The 18,347-nt window shown below is 39.4% G+C and overlaps 2 protein-coding genes across 2 annotated transcripts; both read right to left on the bottom strand.

The window, feature by feature from the left end:
• Nucleotides 1-7,434: 7,434 nt before the first annotated feature.
• Nucleotides 7,435-11,684, bottom strand: them4 (thioesterase superfamily member 4). The gene is made up of 6 exons (XM_004541319.3): nucleotides 11,250-11,684; nucleotides 9,350-9,542; nucleotides 9,078-9,240; nucleotides 8,735-8,845; nucleotides 8,101-8,225; nucleotides 7,435-7,970 (listed from the first exon to the last, which is right to left on the bottom strand). Exons 1-6 carry the CDS (start codon nucleotides 11,361-11,363, stop codon nucleotides 7,927-7,929), a joined length of 750 nt encoding a protein of 249 aa, XP_004541376.2. The 5' UTR covers nucleotides 11,364-11,684; the 3' UTR covers nucleotides 7,435-7,926.
• A 3,613-nt stretch (nucleotides 11,685-15,297) lies between these two features.
• On the bottom strand, nucleotides 15,298-17,886 carry si:dkey-87o1.2 (uncharacterized). The gene is made up of 4 exons (XM_014412072.3): nucleotides 17,430-17,886; nucleotides 17,152-17,206; nucleotides 16,701-16,818; nucleotides 15,298-16,560 (listed from the first exon to the last, which is right to left on the bottom strand). Exons 1-4 carry the CDS (start codon nucleotides 17,724-17,726, stop codon nucleotides 16,527-16,529), a joined length of 504 nt encoding a protein of 167 aa, XP_014267558.2. The 5' UTR covers nucleotides 17,727-17,886; the 3' UTR covers nucleotides 15,298-16,526.
• Nucleotides 17,887-18,347: the final 461 nt, after the last annotated feature.

The raw sequence follows: 18,347 nt of genomic DNA, 5'->3' as shown, positions 1-18,347 counted from the left end.
ACAGTGCGCCCTAGCCGTCCCAGGCTGGAGAGAGTTATGTCACCGGCTCTTACGTAATAGCACCGGATCGGGTTTTGCTTTGAAGTGCTCGGTTGAGAAATATAATCCCATGTTGCTGCCACAAATTTCCGCCACACCAATCGAGAAAATAAAATGCACGGTGGAGACGTTAGATTTCAGTCTGTATGGAAATGGAACATCCTTAAATTAAAAATCCCTTTTCGTGGGTTGGTGTCATTTTTGTTAGAATTACTCGTAGGGCCCTGCCCATACAGTATGGCATACACGGAGGGGTTATTTTATGCCCCATTTTAACACGGGTGGGAGGACAAAAAGAAAACGATGAATAATCGATACGTCTTCTCGGTTTACATCATTGTGGTAAATCCTCTAAGACATGGCTCGTACAGTGGTTGCAGACATGGTGCAGACACATGCATGTCAGGAGGGAAACAGACTGTAACCGAGTGCATTTACTCAAGTAGCCTGTAGCAGACAACTCATATGAACCCGGGCTGCAAAATCTTATCTTGATTTAATGTTTGCCACGTGATAGTGACACTTTTCATTCTTCGTAAGGACGTATTTCTTTCACGACAACAATGTTTTTAAACGTCAATAAAAAAAATCTTAGTATGTCCTTAGATCAGCATGTCTTTGAGCAGTCAATTATAATTTGTTCTAACTACTTTAACAACTAAGTTGAACTACTATGTACACAACAACTGAGCTGCTAATTATTAATATTATTAATAATATTAATTATCAAAATAAATAAATAAATAATTGTGTGTCAAACTACTAATCATTTGTTCAGCTATATTTTAAAATCATTTTACTACAAAAATTAACTCGCAATAATAAATCATAATCCTCATAATCCAACACTCACTCAAAACACTGGAGTTCATCTAAATCACCAAGAATCACTTCAGGGTCTTATCAAGTCCTTTCACTTTTACCAGCATTTACAGATTACAAGTCTCAAAGGCTGTTAGGGTTAAAGTTCCTGTGTTTAAAGTTGACTCTGATTCTGATTCTTTTATGCTAAAAGTACTTAAAAAAAATAATTCAGAGGTGCAGTGAGGGAGTGAATGCTGCATGGCTCGCTTTAACTAACAAACAAACACACATGCTGTAAAAACAGTTAAGTGATGTGTTGGCTAGCTAACCTGTGAGAAAGTGAGTATTTTCATTTCAAATGTTGCTAATAACTGCAGCAAAGAACAATACAAAGCATATTTACATGCTTAAGGTTTTGGATTTTGATTTGTTTGTTTTTGGTTTAATTTTGTACTGTTCTTTTTTTTTTTTTTTTTTTTTTAGTTTTGCCTCTGTGCTCCACCACAGGGGATTATTTTGAATCAAACAATCAAGATTAGATCGATGTGCACACTTTAACTGAAGGGGTTTAACTGCAATTTTGAATTAATTGTTTATTTTTATACACAGTCCCCCATTTGCCTCAAAAGCAACGGGGTAATTGACTGACCAGCAGTTGCATGGCCAGGTGAGGCCTGTTCCTTGTCATTCCATGAACAGATTCAGCAGGATCTGGAGTTGATCCCATGTGTTGAAGTCATTTTGTTAGCTTTGATAGCTGTTCATTGGAACAAAGAGATGCCATGCGAGTAAAAGAGGACAAACAAAAAAATCTTTAGCTGTCCAAATCAAAACTCCGGTTCCTTCTCAAACAGCAGGTATGCATTGTCAGCTCAGTAATACCAAGAAGCCTGAAAGACTGGATGATCAAAATATTCTTTCCATAATTAAGAAAAACAGCTTCACAAGTTGCAAGCCACTTCCAGATTAGACTTTTCCAGGAAACATCCCTAAGAGTTTCTCCAAGCACAGAAGTGGGATATTCTTCAGTGGCCATGTCCTGATGACCTGATCTCAACCCAACAGGGCCATGCTTTTTATTTATTGAAGATAAAAACTGAACTGACCTTTGATCTAAAATCTATTGTTGGAGGTGTACAGAAACTAAATTATGAGAAAATGTGTTAATGTCTAAGTATTTGAGAATCTACCTGTGAACTAGAGAACTAAAACACTGAATCCTCTTCAGAGCTACCAAAACATTTCATGACAAGGCCGTGGGATTGTGAAACTGTGGCCCCTCAAAAAAAAAGCACTGAAGACTAAAATGCTACTGGACAGAGCATGCTGCAGGTGGTTTTAACTGAAAGTGGAAACACCTCCACCCGCTTCCTCATACCCAACTTGACCACATGGCTCTTCAGGGGAAAGGAAAAAAAAACACTGCTAGTGCTCACTTGTCCTGTACTCACTCATACATACACACGTACACACAAACACACAGATGCTCACACACCATTAAGGTTTTAAAAAACTTTGGTAGCATTTCCATCTCAATTTTACTGAGGTTAAAGCTATGAGGGGCCCTGAAAAGACCACCAGGTCTGTACTGTGATGAGCCCATACACTCAGAAACCACACATTCGACCAAACTGTGTGAGAACTAAAGTTAAAGGCAGTTGAAAGTCTGTATGGCTTGTAGACCTTAAACCACTAATTGACTGCTGCATAAAAACTTACTTGACAGGATCTACTAAAAAGCAGAACAGAAAAAAAAATTTCTTGAAAATAATTATTCTCATATTAACTTTAAACAGTCACTTTTTGCAGTTGTGCATAAAACCTCTTTACAACAGAGGCACTCTGTTTAAAGGTTTAAAAATATTCTCCTAAATGACCAAGAATTTTTAAGATTTCATGACCTGTGGTTCTTCATATATATGTGTGTGTGTGTATATATATATACACACACATTTATAAATCTCTTTACGCTCTCTTAATAGACTGACTGCGATGTTCAGACCCTTGAGCAGCACTGAATTTTAAAAACACATAGACACACAAATCTGTAGTGGAAATCACTGCATGAGCCCAGGAAGGCTGCACTCTAATTCGCAAGGGGTCATTCAGCATATTCTTGCACCTGATGCCCTTTCTGATGCAACCCAGTCTCCTCCCAGGATTAAACCAGGAATCTTTTGCTTGTTTGGCAAATGTGCAAACCACTATATTATAGAGCCACATATAGAACATTTCTGAAAACCATACTTTATCATTGCTTACAAAAATTAAATTATGTACAGTTTTATTTCATTTATATTAATATTATTATTTATATAGCACTAAATCACAACAACAGTCACCTCCGGGCGCTTTACATTGTAAGGTAAAGATCCTACAATCAGATGACCCCCCTATGAGTAGGCACTTGGCAACAGTGGGAAGGAAAAACTCCCTTTTAACAGGAAGAAACCTCCAGCAGAACCAGGCTCAGAGAGGGACAGCAGCCATCATCTTTCACTGGTTGAAGGTGAGGGGAGGAAGACAGGACAAAGACAAACAAGTACCACGCAAAGAAAACCATCTGTACCTTCCCCAGGGCTGAGCTCATTTAAGGTGGAGTGTGGGATAGTGGAAAATCAGCCTGTGGACTGAGAAATCAAGATGTTAAATATTAAACTGCAAGTCTTCCAAGCAAAAGAGTATAGGGGCCATCCAGATTCTTATCTTTGTGTTATCTTATTCCAATCCCAATGTGTCCAACAGCTAACGCTTGGATGGAATTTGATCATGCGACAGGAGAAAGATCCACAGCAGCAAAACAGAATGACTGAAAAAAGAAAAATAATCAAGGTGCTGCAACAGCCGAGTCAAAGTCCAGGCTTGAACAAGACTGAAATGTTGTAGTGAGACCTTAAGAGAGGTGTGCATGAATGAGCCTTAATGAACTAAAGGAACACTGTTAACAAGAGTGAGCCAAAATTCCTCCACCATGACGTGAGAGACTGACAAAAGCAAGAAGAGAATAAATACTTCAGGTTATTGTAGTTGATTCTACAAGACGATGAATTATGGGGTGTACTCTGCTTTTTAACAGGGCTACACAGACACCAATACAATCTTTGTTTTTCATGTGACTTTAAATGTGACAAAACAACTATAAGGTAAAAACTAATCTGAAATGAAAATATAGCTAAACTAATACTTTTTAATTGGGTTGCACTGCATAATGAACATTCACATTTGATGTCATGGTCTCAGCAAGCCATTTGAAAGTCTATGTAAAGTTACAAGCAGGAAGGCTTTGCTCTTATATATTGCTGGTTGGACATGGTGCATTATGACTTTAACTTAGCTCTGAAAGGTCAGGTAGTCATCGTACATATTTGATATTATATATATATATATATATATATATATATATATATATATATATATATATATACATATATATAAAAAACACCCAGCACGCCCCTGCGGGCGGTTTATCCTTCAAGCTCGGGTCCTCTACCAGAGGCCTGGGAGCTTGAGGGTCCTGCACAGTATCTTAGCTGTTCCCAGGACTGCGCTCTTCTGGACAGAGATCTCCGATGTTGTTCCTGGGATCTGCTGGAGCCACTCGCCTAGCTTGGGAGTCACCGCACCTAGTGCTCCGATTACCACGGGGACCACCGTTACCTTCACCCTCCACATCCTCTCGAGCTCTTCTCTGAGCCCTTGGTATTTCTCCAGCTTCTCGTGTTCCTTCTTCCTGATATTGCTGTCATTCGGAACCGCTACATCGATCACTACGGCCATCTTCTTCTGTTTGTCTACCACCACTATGTCCGGTTGGTTAGCCACCACCATTTTGTCCGTCTGTATCTGGAAGTCCCACAGGATCTTAGCTCGGTCATTCTCCACCACCCTTGGGGGCATCTCCCATTTTGACCTCGGGACTTCCAGGTTATACTCGGCACAGATGTTCCTGTACACTATGCCGGCCACTTGGTTATGGCGTTCCATGTATGCCTTGCCTGCTAGCATCTTGCACCCTGCTGTTATGTGCTGGATTGTCTCTGGGGCATCTTTACACAGCCTGCACCTGGGGTCTTGCCTGGTGTGATAGACCCCAGCCTCTATGGATCTTGTGCTCAGAGCTTGTTCTTGTGCTGCCATGATTAGTGCCTCTGTGCTGTCTTTCAGTCCAGCTTTGTCCAGCCACTGGTAGGATTTCTGGATATCAGCCACCTCCTCTATCTGCCGGTGGTACATACCGTGCAGGGGCCTGTCCTTCCATGATGGTTCCTCGTCTCCCTCCTCTTTCTTGGGTTTCTGCTGCCTGAGGTATTCACTGAGCACTCGGTCAGTTGGGGCCATCTTCCTAATGTATTCTTGGATGTTCCTTGTCTCATCCTGGACTGTGGTGCTGACACTCACCAGTCCCCAGCCCCCTTCCTTCCGCTTAGCGTACAGCCTCAGGGTGCTGGACTTGGGGTGAAACCCTCCACGCATGGTAAGGAGCTTTCTTGTCTTTATGTCAGTGGCTTCTATCTCCTCCTTTGGCCAGCCTATTACCCCAGCAGGGTACCTGATCACGGGCAGGGCGTACGTGTTGATGGCCCGGATCTTGTTCTTACCATTCAGCTGACTCCTCAGGACTTGCCTGACCCTCTGCAGGTACTTGGTGGTTGCAGCTTTTCTAGCGGCCTCTTCATGGTTCCCATTCGCCTGTGGGATCCCCAGGTACTTGTAACTGTCCTCTATGTCTGCAATGTTGCCTTCTGGTAGTTCAATCCCTCAGTTCTGACTACCTTCCCTCTCTTTGTTACCATCCGACTACACTTCTCCAGTCTGAACGACATTCCAATGTCATTGCTGTATAGCCTGGTAGTGTGGATCAGTGAATCGATGTCTCGTTCACTCTTGGCATACAGCTTGATGTCATCCATGTACAGGAGGTGGCTGACAACTGCTCCGTTCTGTAGTCGGTATCCGTAGCCAGTCTTGTTAATGATCTCACTGAGGGGGTTCAGGCCTATGCAGAACAGCAGTGGGGACAGAGCATCTCCTTGGTAGATCCCGCACTTGATGGTGACTTGTGCTATGGGCTTGGAGTTGGCCTCTAGTGTTGTACGCCACATCCCCATTGAGTTCCTGATGAAGGCTCTTAGGGTCCCATTGATCTTGTACAATTCTAGGCATTCCAGTATCCAGCTGTGGGGCATTGAGTCATAGGCCTTCTTGTAATCAATCCAGGCAGTGCACAGGTTGGTCAGTCTGGTCTTGCAGTCTCGGCTGATTGTTCTGTCTACCAGTAGCTGGTGTTTTGCGCCTCTGGTATTCTTGCCAATTCCTTTCTGTGTCCCACTCATGTATTGACCCATGTGCCTGTTCATCTTAGTCGATATGATGCCTGACAGGAGCTTCCATGTAGTACTGAGGCAGGTTATTGGTCGGTAGTTGGAGGGGACCGGTCCCTTCTTGGGGTCCTTGGGGATCAGGACCGTCCGGCCTTCAGTTAGCCATTCCGGGTGTCTCTCGTTAACTAGCAGCTGGTTCATTTGTGCTGCCAGACGCTCGTGGAGTGCAGTCAGCTTCTTCAGCCAGTAGGCGTGAACCATGTCGGGCCCTGGTGCTGTCCAACTCTTCATACTGGAGACCCTTTCTTGGATATCTGCCACTGTGATGGTTACTGGACCCTGTTCAGGGAGGTCGCTGTGGTCAGCCCTCAGATCCTCTAGCCACTGAGCATTGCCGTTATGGGTTGCATCCTTCTCCCATATGCTCTTCCATATATATATATATATATATATATATATATATATATATATATATATATATATATATAAAGTGAACCTGCTACCTCCCTAAAAAAACTAATCCCACATATAATATTTTTATGTTTTGGAGTCATTTTGTAATTGCTCCTCAGTTACAAGATGCCAGCCTATTCGGGAGGTATGTTGTCCTCAACCTATAGTCAGTACAGTATGTGTTTAATCAAAAACAGTACTCTACATACTCTCAGGTGTCATGTTTTGTAGAACTGTGGTCTGCAGTGGCTGCTAGAGCAGCACTGATCTCTGTGATGTGGACTGTGTTACTTATTATGGCATACTGCGGCATCCGTCAGCCGTTTCTGAATGTAGAAACGCGTTCAAAGTGTCAGAGTGAACGAGAATAACCAGCTCGTGTAAAAAACAGCCAGTTGTCGTGACGATTTTGGGTTTGAAGTCCTCGTGCCTTCATTGTATGTCATAATTTCTCATGGCATGCAAATTCACACCCCACATTCAAATAAAACCACAACCACCACACGGGGGGTAACAGTTTACAACCCACACATGAAAAACAAAACTGTGTAACATTTGTGATGTAAGGGGCACAAAACTTCAAGAATAAATTTAGAACCCATTCGTCCTTCAGTTGTGTGATTTACTGACAAAAAGTAGTAAGCTGATGTTGTATCACATATATTTCAGTATCCCTTAATTAAACCTTTCAACATTTACTACACAGTGTTTACTATTAATAGTATTAACCTATGAATATCATTAAGTTCAGCAGATTACCACAGAATTATTTCAAGATTAAGTCTGACGGTATCTACTCAAATGTAAAGATCATCAGTTTCAAAGTATCCCCAAAAAACGTTTTATTTCTCAATGCAGATTATTTAACTCTGACAAACACACCACCTGCATGAGCAACGCAATACCAATAGAAAAGGCTTTTTTGGAGAAAATAAAATGATAAATAAATGAACAGTACATTTAAATCAATAACATTGTTCTCAAATACAGCAGTCTTAATTAAAACCATCAATACTGCATCAATACCATCAATACTTCTGAATTAGTTCAGTAAATTTGTTCATGAGTTAGTAACATGAAGGAGCAGCAGTCAAGTAGAGCTAAGTATCAGATCAAATGCAACATATTAGTAGTATAAATAGAAGGTTAACTTTTTTATTTAATATAAGAGTTTCCTTCTATCACCTATAAAATATGTACATCCTTTTAATTAAAAAAAAAAACTAATGGCCCACTTAGACAAAACAAAAAAAATGCACACTGTTTCTGAAGTCTCCTTCTTCATAGATGGCTGGCTGGCGTGTTCGTGTCACCCTTTCATTAGTTGGCTGACGCCGATTGACACAAACAGTGCTGCAGAGAAGAAAACAGACAAGCAGATGTACCACTTACCAGCAGCTTTCACAGTAACATGTCCATCTGAGATTTTGTATGTGTGTGTGTGTGTGTGTGTGTGTGGGAGGGGGAAAACCTGTTGCTTTACCTGTTGCTTCTGTGTGCAATCTGGCGCCGTCAGCACTGGTCACTTTACACGAAACTAACGTTTTCCTGCCTTCCTTCTTATCCAGAGAGGATTTGATCAACACTGTACTTCCCAGCGGGATGGGACTTGGAACAAGACAAAATGATCAAACTCACAGTAAATGATCAAAGTAGTGCACTAAGAGGTGTTACTTTGTGTTAATTATATGTGTAATTATTCATATTTTGCTATGTGTTAAACAGAACAACTGGGCAGCCGAGCAAATGTCTGTTGGTCCGTGCTTGACCAAAGAAAGTGAACCGTTTGGGCTGACTCGGTGACACCGATGCTGCATATTTAATTTCCACAATGAATTATCTATGTGACATCATTCAGAGTCGATCTTCATTATACTGACTTGGAGCAGGGAGAAACCTTCATGACTTCTGCATGACCGCCTCAGTGATACTTCCATAAACCCTGCCCAGCAGCTAAATATGCTCCATGTTAACAAGCAGGACAACACACATGAAAACATCTAACATTTTTTTCCTTTAATATACTAAACAGTTTAATCCTCATATTTCTGTAAGGTGTGCTACATGTTCAATAAATATTCTTATCATGTACAATTTGCTGATTTTTGTTCTTGTACCTGCGGTAGTTGATGTTGAGGTTGGCAGTCATAACAGGTCCAGAATGCACACAAGCATGAGTTCCTGTCACGGTATCAATCATAGTGGCTATCGCCCCCCCGTGGACATTTCTGGAAGCACAGACATTGGTACATGAGACAGTAAAACTTGTGAGATTTGACGGAACATTTAGAGTTAAGTCTAGCTAAAAATTCTCAAGTCTTCCTTTATTTTTTCCCATTTATTTCTGCCACTTTGGGTTTACTGGAAAGCTGCTGGCTGAGAGGATGACAAAGAGAATGGAGTATAACAACGTGAAAAGCACAGACTTCGATAAGCTTGGACAGGAGTGTGTTATCTCACCCTGGTGGTCCCTCCAGAAGGTGTCCAGCCTGGAAAATGCACACACACCTTTGCTCCTTTTTGTTAGCAAAGATAACGTACTCAAATGCTGCCCCCGGGTCTCTGATGTTGCGGGTGAAAAGACGAGCTTTTGCCTGGATTATTTTGCTAAGGTATACTCCACCTGATGGGAAAGAACACAAGTGAACATTCAGCAGCCACGTTAAACTTTTGGAGCTTTTGGAAATTCTCTTGTTCTTATTTCAGGTAAACTTTTGGGTCTGTATATTTACCTGCAGCATACTTCAGAGAACGATTGTAGCTTGGCAGTCTGTTCCATAGTCCACCCTGTTCCTCTCCTCCATCTGTCACTGCCTCACATTGGCTGTTATAATGTTCATACAGCTGCCTCATTTCTGTGCCCCATGAGGAGTTAGGAAGACTGAAGTCCCGGGGGTTGGATGAAAAGAGTGATGGAAGCGCTCGCTAAACAGAGAAATGAATTACAATGTCTGTTAGTAGCGAAAGGGTAATGACAAAGTGTGGATGTCTCATATAGATACCATATGGATGCTGCTTTAATATTTGTGGTTCTATTAAGTCAACGGGGGTCATGAAAACATTTTCCAAATGAGCGAAAAGTATTAAAATAGCTATATTTTGATATTGGATATTATATTTATTATATTTGATATTGGCAAACCAATGCAGCACCTTGATTCTTTTCTTTTTCAGCCATTCTGTTGTAGATTTACTGTTGTTGTGTTTGAAATCATTGTCTTGTTGCATGACTCAATGTCAGCTCCACTTTTGCTGTCAGACAAATGTCCTCACATTTGAATTGTTAATACGGGTACTGCAAGGTACCCAGCTCCTGTGGCTGAAAAGCAAGCCCAAATCATCACCGCTCCACCACTGTGGGTTTGAGGTGTTTGTATTCATATGCTCTGTTTCGTTTTTACCAAACACCTCCACTTTGGTCTCATCTGTCAAAGGGACATTTTTCCTGATATGTTTGTTCAGGTGGTACTTTGCTAACCTGAGCCATGCAGCCAAACTCTTTTTATAAGGAAGAGACATTCACTTGGCAGCCCTTCCAAGCAAACCCTATTTGCCATTTTCTAACTGCACTGTTATGAACTTTAATATTTATCATTATAACTGAAGCCTGTAGAGTCTGAGATGTTGCAATTTCTCTGAGCATTGCACAATCTGACCTTGGGGAGAATTTGTTGTGATGTCAACTCCTGGGAAGACTGGATACTCCTAACCAGCAAAATGCCAAAACGTCTGCCTTTATAAAGATCTTAGGAATTGCTGATAATTTAAAATCGAATAAATCTGTTGTCTTACTTCCATTAGGAGAATTTGACTGATACTTACCCTCCTAATTCTGTTTGTATGCCTGTGTGTTTGAGGTGCATATGTACACTTGCATGCATAGAGACATTCTGCTATTGTAAATGACCTTATTGCCAACTAGTTGTTAGCACAAAGAGTAAAGAGTTAGAACAGGATAAGTTTCTTGATGTAAATGTGGAGATTATTATGATCTTATAAATTCTAACTCATATAAACTCGAATACCTAATTCCTATGGAAACAGTCAGGACGTAGATTTTAGTAGTACTTTTTAACAGGAAGAAGTACGGAAAACCTTCTTCACATGATTGTATGTTATTATATTTAGCTACAACACTATTATTTGTTACTGTTTACATGTTTGTCATAATGAACTTCATTTTTCACTTTCTTTTTCTTGTTTTTCTTAAAACGTTATATAGGGGAGATGGAGGGCAAAAACAAAGCAGAACACAAAAAGAAAAAGAACTGAATGAACTTCATTTTTAATTGTGCTAACAAAATCATTTTCCAACTCTTCGATAAAGTGTTTCTTATGTTATCTGTGATGATGTTGACCTCTGTGGTCGTGTTGTAGTGACATGGCCTGCTATTTTAAGTTGTAATCACTTCGTTATAGTCATCTTATATAAATGTGTTCGTTTGTTGTTGTTGTTTTTGCGACAAGCTAACAAACTCTCACGCTGGCCATGTGTTTTGTTTTGGTTTTTTAGCTGTACAGTCACAACACTGGAGAAACATCTGGCATGAGTGAGGAGAACATGACACGGCAAACAACTCACATACAGCATGAAAAAGTATTTCATAAAATACGGCTCACAGATCTACCTACCACCATACTCTTCAATGAAACGCTGGCAGGGAGGTTGCTGAGTTCAGACTTCATGAATGCGAGTGAACCGAGGCTCTGAAAGCCCCTGAGTATTCGACCCAGTCTCCTTGCCATCTGTAAACTGTCCCCGCGGTGATATCTTCTATATTCTGAGGTAGATAAATGATCCTGTAACTGGTCGTTGAGAGTTAGCTGGCAAATGCTTTCGTCAGTTAGCGCCCAAACACACTACGGTCGCTGCAGTAAACACTGGTCTGTTTTAAAATAAAAGTGACTTAACCATCTTTGACTCGTGTTTATGTTCCACAGAATAGGAATACGTCCTATGGCGGGTGTCACTGCTATTATTTTACCGGTGACTTTCATTTGTCAAGATCAGGCTGTAAACTTCCGGCGTGAGGGAGTTCTGCCGTTGCGTCGTTTGGGTACAGTCACGTGCCGTACAGATTCCAATATGATTGGGTGTCAAATAGAACTTTTTTTCTGTTCCCGTGGTAACCACCATTATTTTTTCTAACTTTTCCGAGACAAAAAGACAGATTTTAATGGTTGATTAAGTTTAAGTTTAATAGTGATTAAGTTAAAAAAAAAAAAACTTTATACATTTGTAGAAAACAAGTAAATAGTTTTATAAGAGAGACTTAGATCACATGGGGATTAGACAATAAAAAAATTAATAGAGTTATTATTATATATTATTATTTTTCTGTAGCTTTTTTACTCATAAAGCTTAGAGATTAAAGTACGTAACATTTATTTTATTAGAAATATAACTTTCTTTACTTACGCATATTGCAATATTTGGAACTTATTTCTGGTATAGCACATATAAAGTTTTTAATCTATATTGTTAACTTAGCTAATGCAACGCAATTTTAAAAAGTAATGTGCAAATAAAAATTTAAACGTAAGAGACAAGATAATAGATAATAGTTTACTATCTGCAACTGTTACTGTCCTACCACATCCCAAAGGTGCTTTATTGGATTGATCTCCGGTGTCTGTGGAGGCCATTTGAGTACAAAGATGACTTGAACTTTGTGACATAGTGCATTATGCTGCTGGAAGCAGCCTTCAGAAGATGGTTACACTTTAGTCACAAAGAGATGGTATTAAAGCACCCAAAATGGGACAAGAAAGTATCCCAATAAACATTTCACCACAATCGCCAATCCGAAGCATTGACACAAGGCAGTTTGAATCCATGCTTTCATTGATCCAAACTTTCATGTAGTTAACACCAAATTCTGACCACATCATTGAAATGCTACAGCAGACATCAAGACTCATCACACCAAGCACCATTTACCAGGTCTTTTATCGTTCTATTTTTGGTTCAAATTGTAGCCTCGGTGTCCTGTTCTTAGCTGAGGGTTGTGAAGCCCAGTATGGTCAAGCAGCCTGGTCAGTCTGCTCTGACCTCTGGCATAAACAAGACATTTTCACTCAGAGAACTGCTGCTTGCGTGATATTTTAATGTACGTGTACAGTGACAATAAAGGGCTAATCTTTTCTCTTCTTAAGACTATTCTCTGTAAACACTGGAAATAGTTTGTGTGGGAAAATCCCAGCATGTTGGAGATTAGCTGAAGCCGGTAAAGGGAACTGCATGAACGCAAAGGTAAAGGTAAAACAATATCACATCAACTAAAAAGTCCTAATTTTTTCTCAGGGTCTGATGGAACCCAAATCATAGCTAAAATTAAGGAATAATGGACTTGTATTCAAATACCACTCCAAGTAAATTGTTATGTTTCACTGTGTAGGTAAGCTTGATGTGGAATGGGTAACAGAAATGTGATACTGTAAAGTTTGATTTTAGCCATACAGCTACCAAATGGACAGAATGTACTTTTGATTTAATGTATTTAATGCTTCATTTTAAACTTAAACACTTCTTTTATTTCCATAAGCTGGACTTGGAGTTTGGCAATCTTACAGGAGGAAAGGTGGACCTCTTTTTGCGAAAATGGGAAGCCAGTATCATTCCGAAGCTCAAATCAGTTGCTGCCCTGGAAACAAGAACCCCCCCCCCCCCCCCCCCCCCCCCCGCCGTGTGTTAACACACCTACTCCCACCAGTTGGTGCCAGTCGTTGCAGCCTTTTTTTGCACTGGTATGTATTCAGTAAAGTTCTTACGGTTTACCTGAGGAAAGCATTTGTCTACACCTCACTGAATACTTCTCTAAAAATCTATCTTTATCTTCCCCATCTCCAAGCCTGGAACAAGTATTGCATCGCTTTGCAGTGATCCTGAAGCATCATCCACAACACACCAACCCCAGCTGATATGCATCGGTGATCTAAAGAGGGCAACCAGGCAGTACATCATTGTTGCTAAGAATGACAGAGTAACCATTTCTCTGAATGATGGCCTGACGTGTGCTGTGGATAAGCTTTTCAAACTGTACTGGGTATGTAACTTGTCCTATCCAGCACCACTTGGCTCCGTCTTCACCTTCTTTGAGTTTGTCTATGACCTGCCGCTGTCCACCCAAAGGAAAACCAAAGTACTGGAGCTGATTGCACAGATTAAAGGATGCAAGTAAAATGTTCACCTGTCCAAAATGTAGAGAGTCTCTGTTCACAGAGGTGAGAAACCTCATTTGGCATCTTTGTCAAATACACTGCTTATCAGGACTGACCATTTTTATACCTATGCAGTGGAAAGGACAGACAATATGAACTGATTGGCTGAAATTTTTGATTTTCGTATTTAAACCCAAGGTACAAAATTGTATAACCTGGATGCTATATTCGCCAAAATGTATGTTTTTCTGTTCGCATGCAACTGCACATTTGTTAAATGTTGACAATTTGTTGAAGATGACAATTGTTACCTTTAAAATTTTTAATTCATGTATTGTCTGGATTATATCAGAACATTATATATATATATATATATATATATATATATATATATATATATATATATATATATATATATATATATATATGATTGCCCTTTTTTCAATTTTTTTGACATTTTAATGATCTAGAGAGATAGAAAGCTAGTCGGATATGAATTTTGTTTGATTTTGTCAAGTAGAAATTGTGATATAGCTTTGGCTAAAATTTAATTTAAAACATTTTAATTGAAAAGATTCTGACAGCTGTTGTTCATTCAGTTTGTAATGATTTATAATATGCCAAATAAAAAATGGAATTCAATAAATGTATAATATATACCCATCTTTTTTCTCCTTTTTTAAAAAAACAATTGAAATGTACACATTTTAACACATCTTTGTGTCAAAATAACACATCCTTGTGTTTACATTTTTTAACACAGAAGATGTGTTAAAGGAGCAGACACATTAATTGTGTTAAAACTGACACATCATGTGTTGTCCCTAATATGATGCAGCACATGTGTTAAAATTTAACACATGATGTGTCAATTTTAACACATCCCTTCTAAGAGTGCAGCTCAGCAGCTTCTGAAATACTCACACCTGCCTGTCTGGGACCAACAACCCTGCCACCTTCAGAGTCATTTAAATCACTTTCCTTCTTCATTCTGATGCTCAGTTCTAACTTGAGCAGGTCATTTAAATGTTTACATGCCAGAATGTTTTGAGTTGGTGCCAAATGATTAGCTATTCGGATATTAATAAAAAAGATAATAAGATGACATTTTAAAAGTTTGCAAGTGGGTGGAGGTTGAAGGAGAGGTAGCAATTATTTCTGTAACAACTTTCAAAAGAACAACAACAGCAAAACAAAACATTTAGAATATTAATGCATTATTTATAATAATAATTTGTGATTATCATATGTTTGTAATTGATTCAGTGTCGTTATATACTTTACAAATACAGGTTATTTTCAATACAAGGCTATACAAGTCGAATTTCCCAGAGGAACCCACCCGAGGGATTAATAAAGTTCTATCTTATCTTATCTTATCTTATCATGAAACCATAAGGAAAGGCATCTTGCCTGCAGATTAGCTGAAGGCGGTAAAGGGAACTGCATGAACGCAAAGGTAAAGGTAAAACAATATTTAGAAATGAGCAATAATAAGGTTGCGCTTGTTAACTTATAGGAACTTTAGGAACACAAAACGCTTTATTTAGTAATTGTACATCCATACAGCACTCATTAAACCCACAATAAATGCTTTTGGCAATCTAATTTCATACAAGACGTTTTGTAACAAGTTCAGTGTACTCAGATTGTACTTTTAATAGTTTCCTCCAAACAAGATCCCCTGTAAGAAAGTGTTTCCTCAGTTGTATCAGCACAATATCAGTAACATGCTCTGTCTTAACCTAGGTTCTGCACTAGGGGGAGTTAAAGGAGCATTAATTTGAACAGATGTGATAATTTAGGTTTTGCCTCTTAAATCTAAAATGTTTTATCATTTTGGCTTCCTTTATATTCAGAGTCGTATTAACTGATATATACAATGCTTTTACACTTTTACACACATTGCATCTATTTTCTAGACTGCTTAAAGGTCTGCTGTTTATGGCCCAAAGCATTAATAGTACATCAAATTTATAAAAACCAAACAGAAACTGAATAAAATCTGGGTCCGTGTGTCCTTTAAAAAAACTATCTGGTTTATTTTACTACAAGAAATTACAGGAACTATTTTAGCAAAAATATTGTTTCCACGATCATAAAACCAGTGCAAAATAACTGCAAGGTCGCTTTTTCATTACTGCCTGAGCTAAAATGAAAGTGTTGTACATTGTTACAATAATAAGTGAACTTTTGCTATTTTTTATTACATTCGAAAGAATAACTAAAAAATAGTAAAACATAATATGATAAAAGGAGACACTACAGTGTTTCACATCAGGTACCCAACCATAGCAGTTAAACAGCTTCTGCAGGGGTTATTTCAGCTCGAACACACTGTCACAGAACGCTCAGACAGACGTGGCAAACGTTGATATGAGGGTCACTTTAACCAAACCATAATCTTTCCCTATAACTAACCAAATAGTTATTTCTATTATTTACATTGCTTATTTCTATTGTTATATCATCATATTAGGCGCAACATTTTGAGCACATAGAATTTTTGTCGGATGATCCCCACATTATACATTACAAATACAACCTTCATTGCCTTCTTATGATATGAAATGAATTCTATTTCTCTATTCCACATGTCTGTATACTTGTTCTCTGAGTGAATGCACAGAATTTCTTTTCTTTTTTTGTTATTATTCCATAATAACCTTAGAGGTGATACAAAACTTGGATGCACAAATATTTTTCTGAAAAAGTTGGTAGTCATTGTTGAACAGTTCTGAGGTGACTTCACTGTGATTGTTGAAGATTTTCACACAACTTCCTGAAAAATCAAGAAATCAAAAGACAGTTTTCAGTTTTGCAATAGAGGCGTGTTAAATAGACTTGTACAGTAGCCCCCAGTAGTGATCTATGGTAATCCAATTTATTATTGACGATGCATGCTGGTGATTAAAATCTTACCGTCCTTTGTCCTTGGTTGTATCAAGAAAGGCACAGACTGCTTTATCTCTATTAAAAATCTCCTCTTTCAAGCTCTGAATGTTCTCCTGGGCTTTACTTTTAGCCGCTTCATGATTGTCTGAGACAATAAAAGATAATAACATATGAGAGTGTAAATGTATTATTTGAAACTGGTAGCTTTGCGTTCCAAGTAAGCCCGTGTGGCTCAGTGTTGCAACAGCTGGTTTTACAGGTTTTTCATAAAGGAATGTAAAAATGAAACAGTTCTTTTTCTGCTTTTGTAGACAATTGGGGGGGACGACACCCAGTGCATTTAAAAATGCAAACAGAGAAATGCTTGTCTTATTCTCCTATGTGATCCATATCATTGTATAGAAGCAAACATATTTGTAGATCTGTCAGTCCAGAGCTCATAACAACAAAGCAGAACTTAAACAGAAAGCTGGCTTACCTTTGAGTTGATCTATTTCCCCAGTTGTACTATCCCTCGTCTTCTCCGCCTTCTCCTAATGCGAAAACAAGTGGAAGTCAGCAGTTACGGTTTACTGCGGAATGAAGCTCAAATAGAGACAATCAAGCAAATACTTAAATGTATTACAGTTAGTCACATGATCATTTTCTTTTTTTTTTCTTTTTGTTAATGTTTAGACTGCACGAGCATGCAAATGAATTAAAACCTGTGGAGAGTCGAAGTGCAATTGTGTGCGTGTGTGCGCCCGCGAGCCTTGCCTTCTCCGTGGTACAGGCCGCCAGACTTTTACCCGCGTCCTCCGATGACTTTTCAATTTCTGCCTTTTTCTTTTTCAGTTGTTCCACCTTTGTGTTGACGTCGTCCAGCGATTTCTGCAGCTCGGAGATTTTGGCTTTCAGTTCGACTATGCCTTCCTCTTTCCTGGTAACCTGCGCCGAGTTCTCCACTAAGCGGAATTTTAAGTTACTCAGGCGGAATTCCTGATGCACGACCTGGAAAATCAAGACACCCATCACAACAACACTCAGGCCAACTAACGCCATCGCCAGCTTCATCTTGGTTTCGACGGGGAGACACGGGATACACGATGAAGAACTCTTGAGGGTCACTTGTTCATCCCAGGTCTCCGACCTTGCGCACGCGTCTCCTTACCAGTCCGCCGGTGTGACGGGAAACTTGCAGGCTGCGTTACCTGCTGAACTGGATGGGCGTGACAAACCACCTGTTTCCTCCTGTGGCACTCCCTCTCTCTCGCTTGCTCTTGTTGGCAGTCACTTAAACAAACACTTGGGATGTATTTGCATCATGATCAGCCTATCTCGAGCCTTTCTCTTATAGGCCTAACATCTGCTGTTTGCTTTCAACATAGTACACACACACACACACACACACACACACACACACACACACACACACATATATATTTATTTATTTATTTATTTTAAAGAAAGGCAGTTCACTATATTTTCTACAGAACTATATGTGCGTTTACCTTCGTACATATTTTTTTGAATTATGGAGGTTATTATTTGGCCTACTAATTTATATACGTGTGTGTGTGCGTGTGTGTGTGTGTGTGTGTGTGTATACAGGCCTACATGCATGACCACATGCCTATTAAGGCAAACCAGTTTGCTCAAAGCCAACAGGCCCAACCTGTCTATCTTTAGACACGG

The sequence above is a fragment of the Maylandia zebra genome, linkage group LG11 (assembly GCF_041146795.1).
Source record: "Maylandia zebra isolate NMK-2024a linkage group LG11, Mzebra_GT3a, whole genome shotgun sequence".
In the NCBI taxonomy this organism is placed as follows: domain Eukaryota; kingdom Metazoa; phylum Chordata; class Actinopteri; order Cichliformes; family Cichlidae; genus Maylandia; species Maylandia zebra.
Note: the sequence above shows the minus strand (reverse complement) of the source record. Positions and strands in the feature narration are given on the sequence as shown.

Bases quoted from the DNA above. Each gene is read 5' to 3' on its own strand.
- them4 (XM_004541319.3), bottom strand. From the start codon at position 11,363: ATGGCAAGGAGACTGGGTCGAATACTCAGGGGCTTTCAGAGCCTCGGT. The intron at 8,846-9,077 runs GTGAGATAACAC...CTGTGCTTCCAG, and splicing joins CTTCTGGAGGGACCACCAGG to AAATGTCCACGGGGGGGCGA. The intron at 8,226-8,734 runs GTACAAGAACAA...TCTTGTTCCAAG, and splicing joins CTCAACATCAACTACCGCAG to TCCCATCCCGCTGGGAAGTA.
- si:dkey-87o1.2 (XM_014412072.3), bottom strand. From the start codon at position 17,726: ATGAAGCTGGCGATGGCGTTAGTTGGCCTGAGTGTTGTTGTGATGGGT. The intron at 17,207-17,429 runs GCAAGGCTCGCG...TTTTCGCATTAG, and splicing joins CGGCCTGTACCACGGAGAAG to GAGAAGGCGGAGAAGACGAG. The intron at 16,561-16,700 runs GTAAGATTTTAA...TTGATTTTTCAG, and splicing joins ACAACCAAGGACAAAGGACG to GAAGTTGTGTGAAAATCTTC.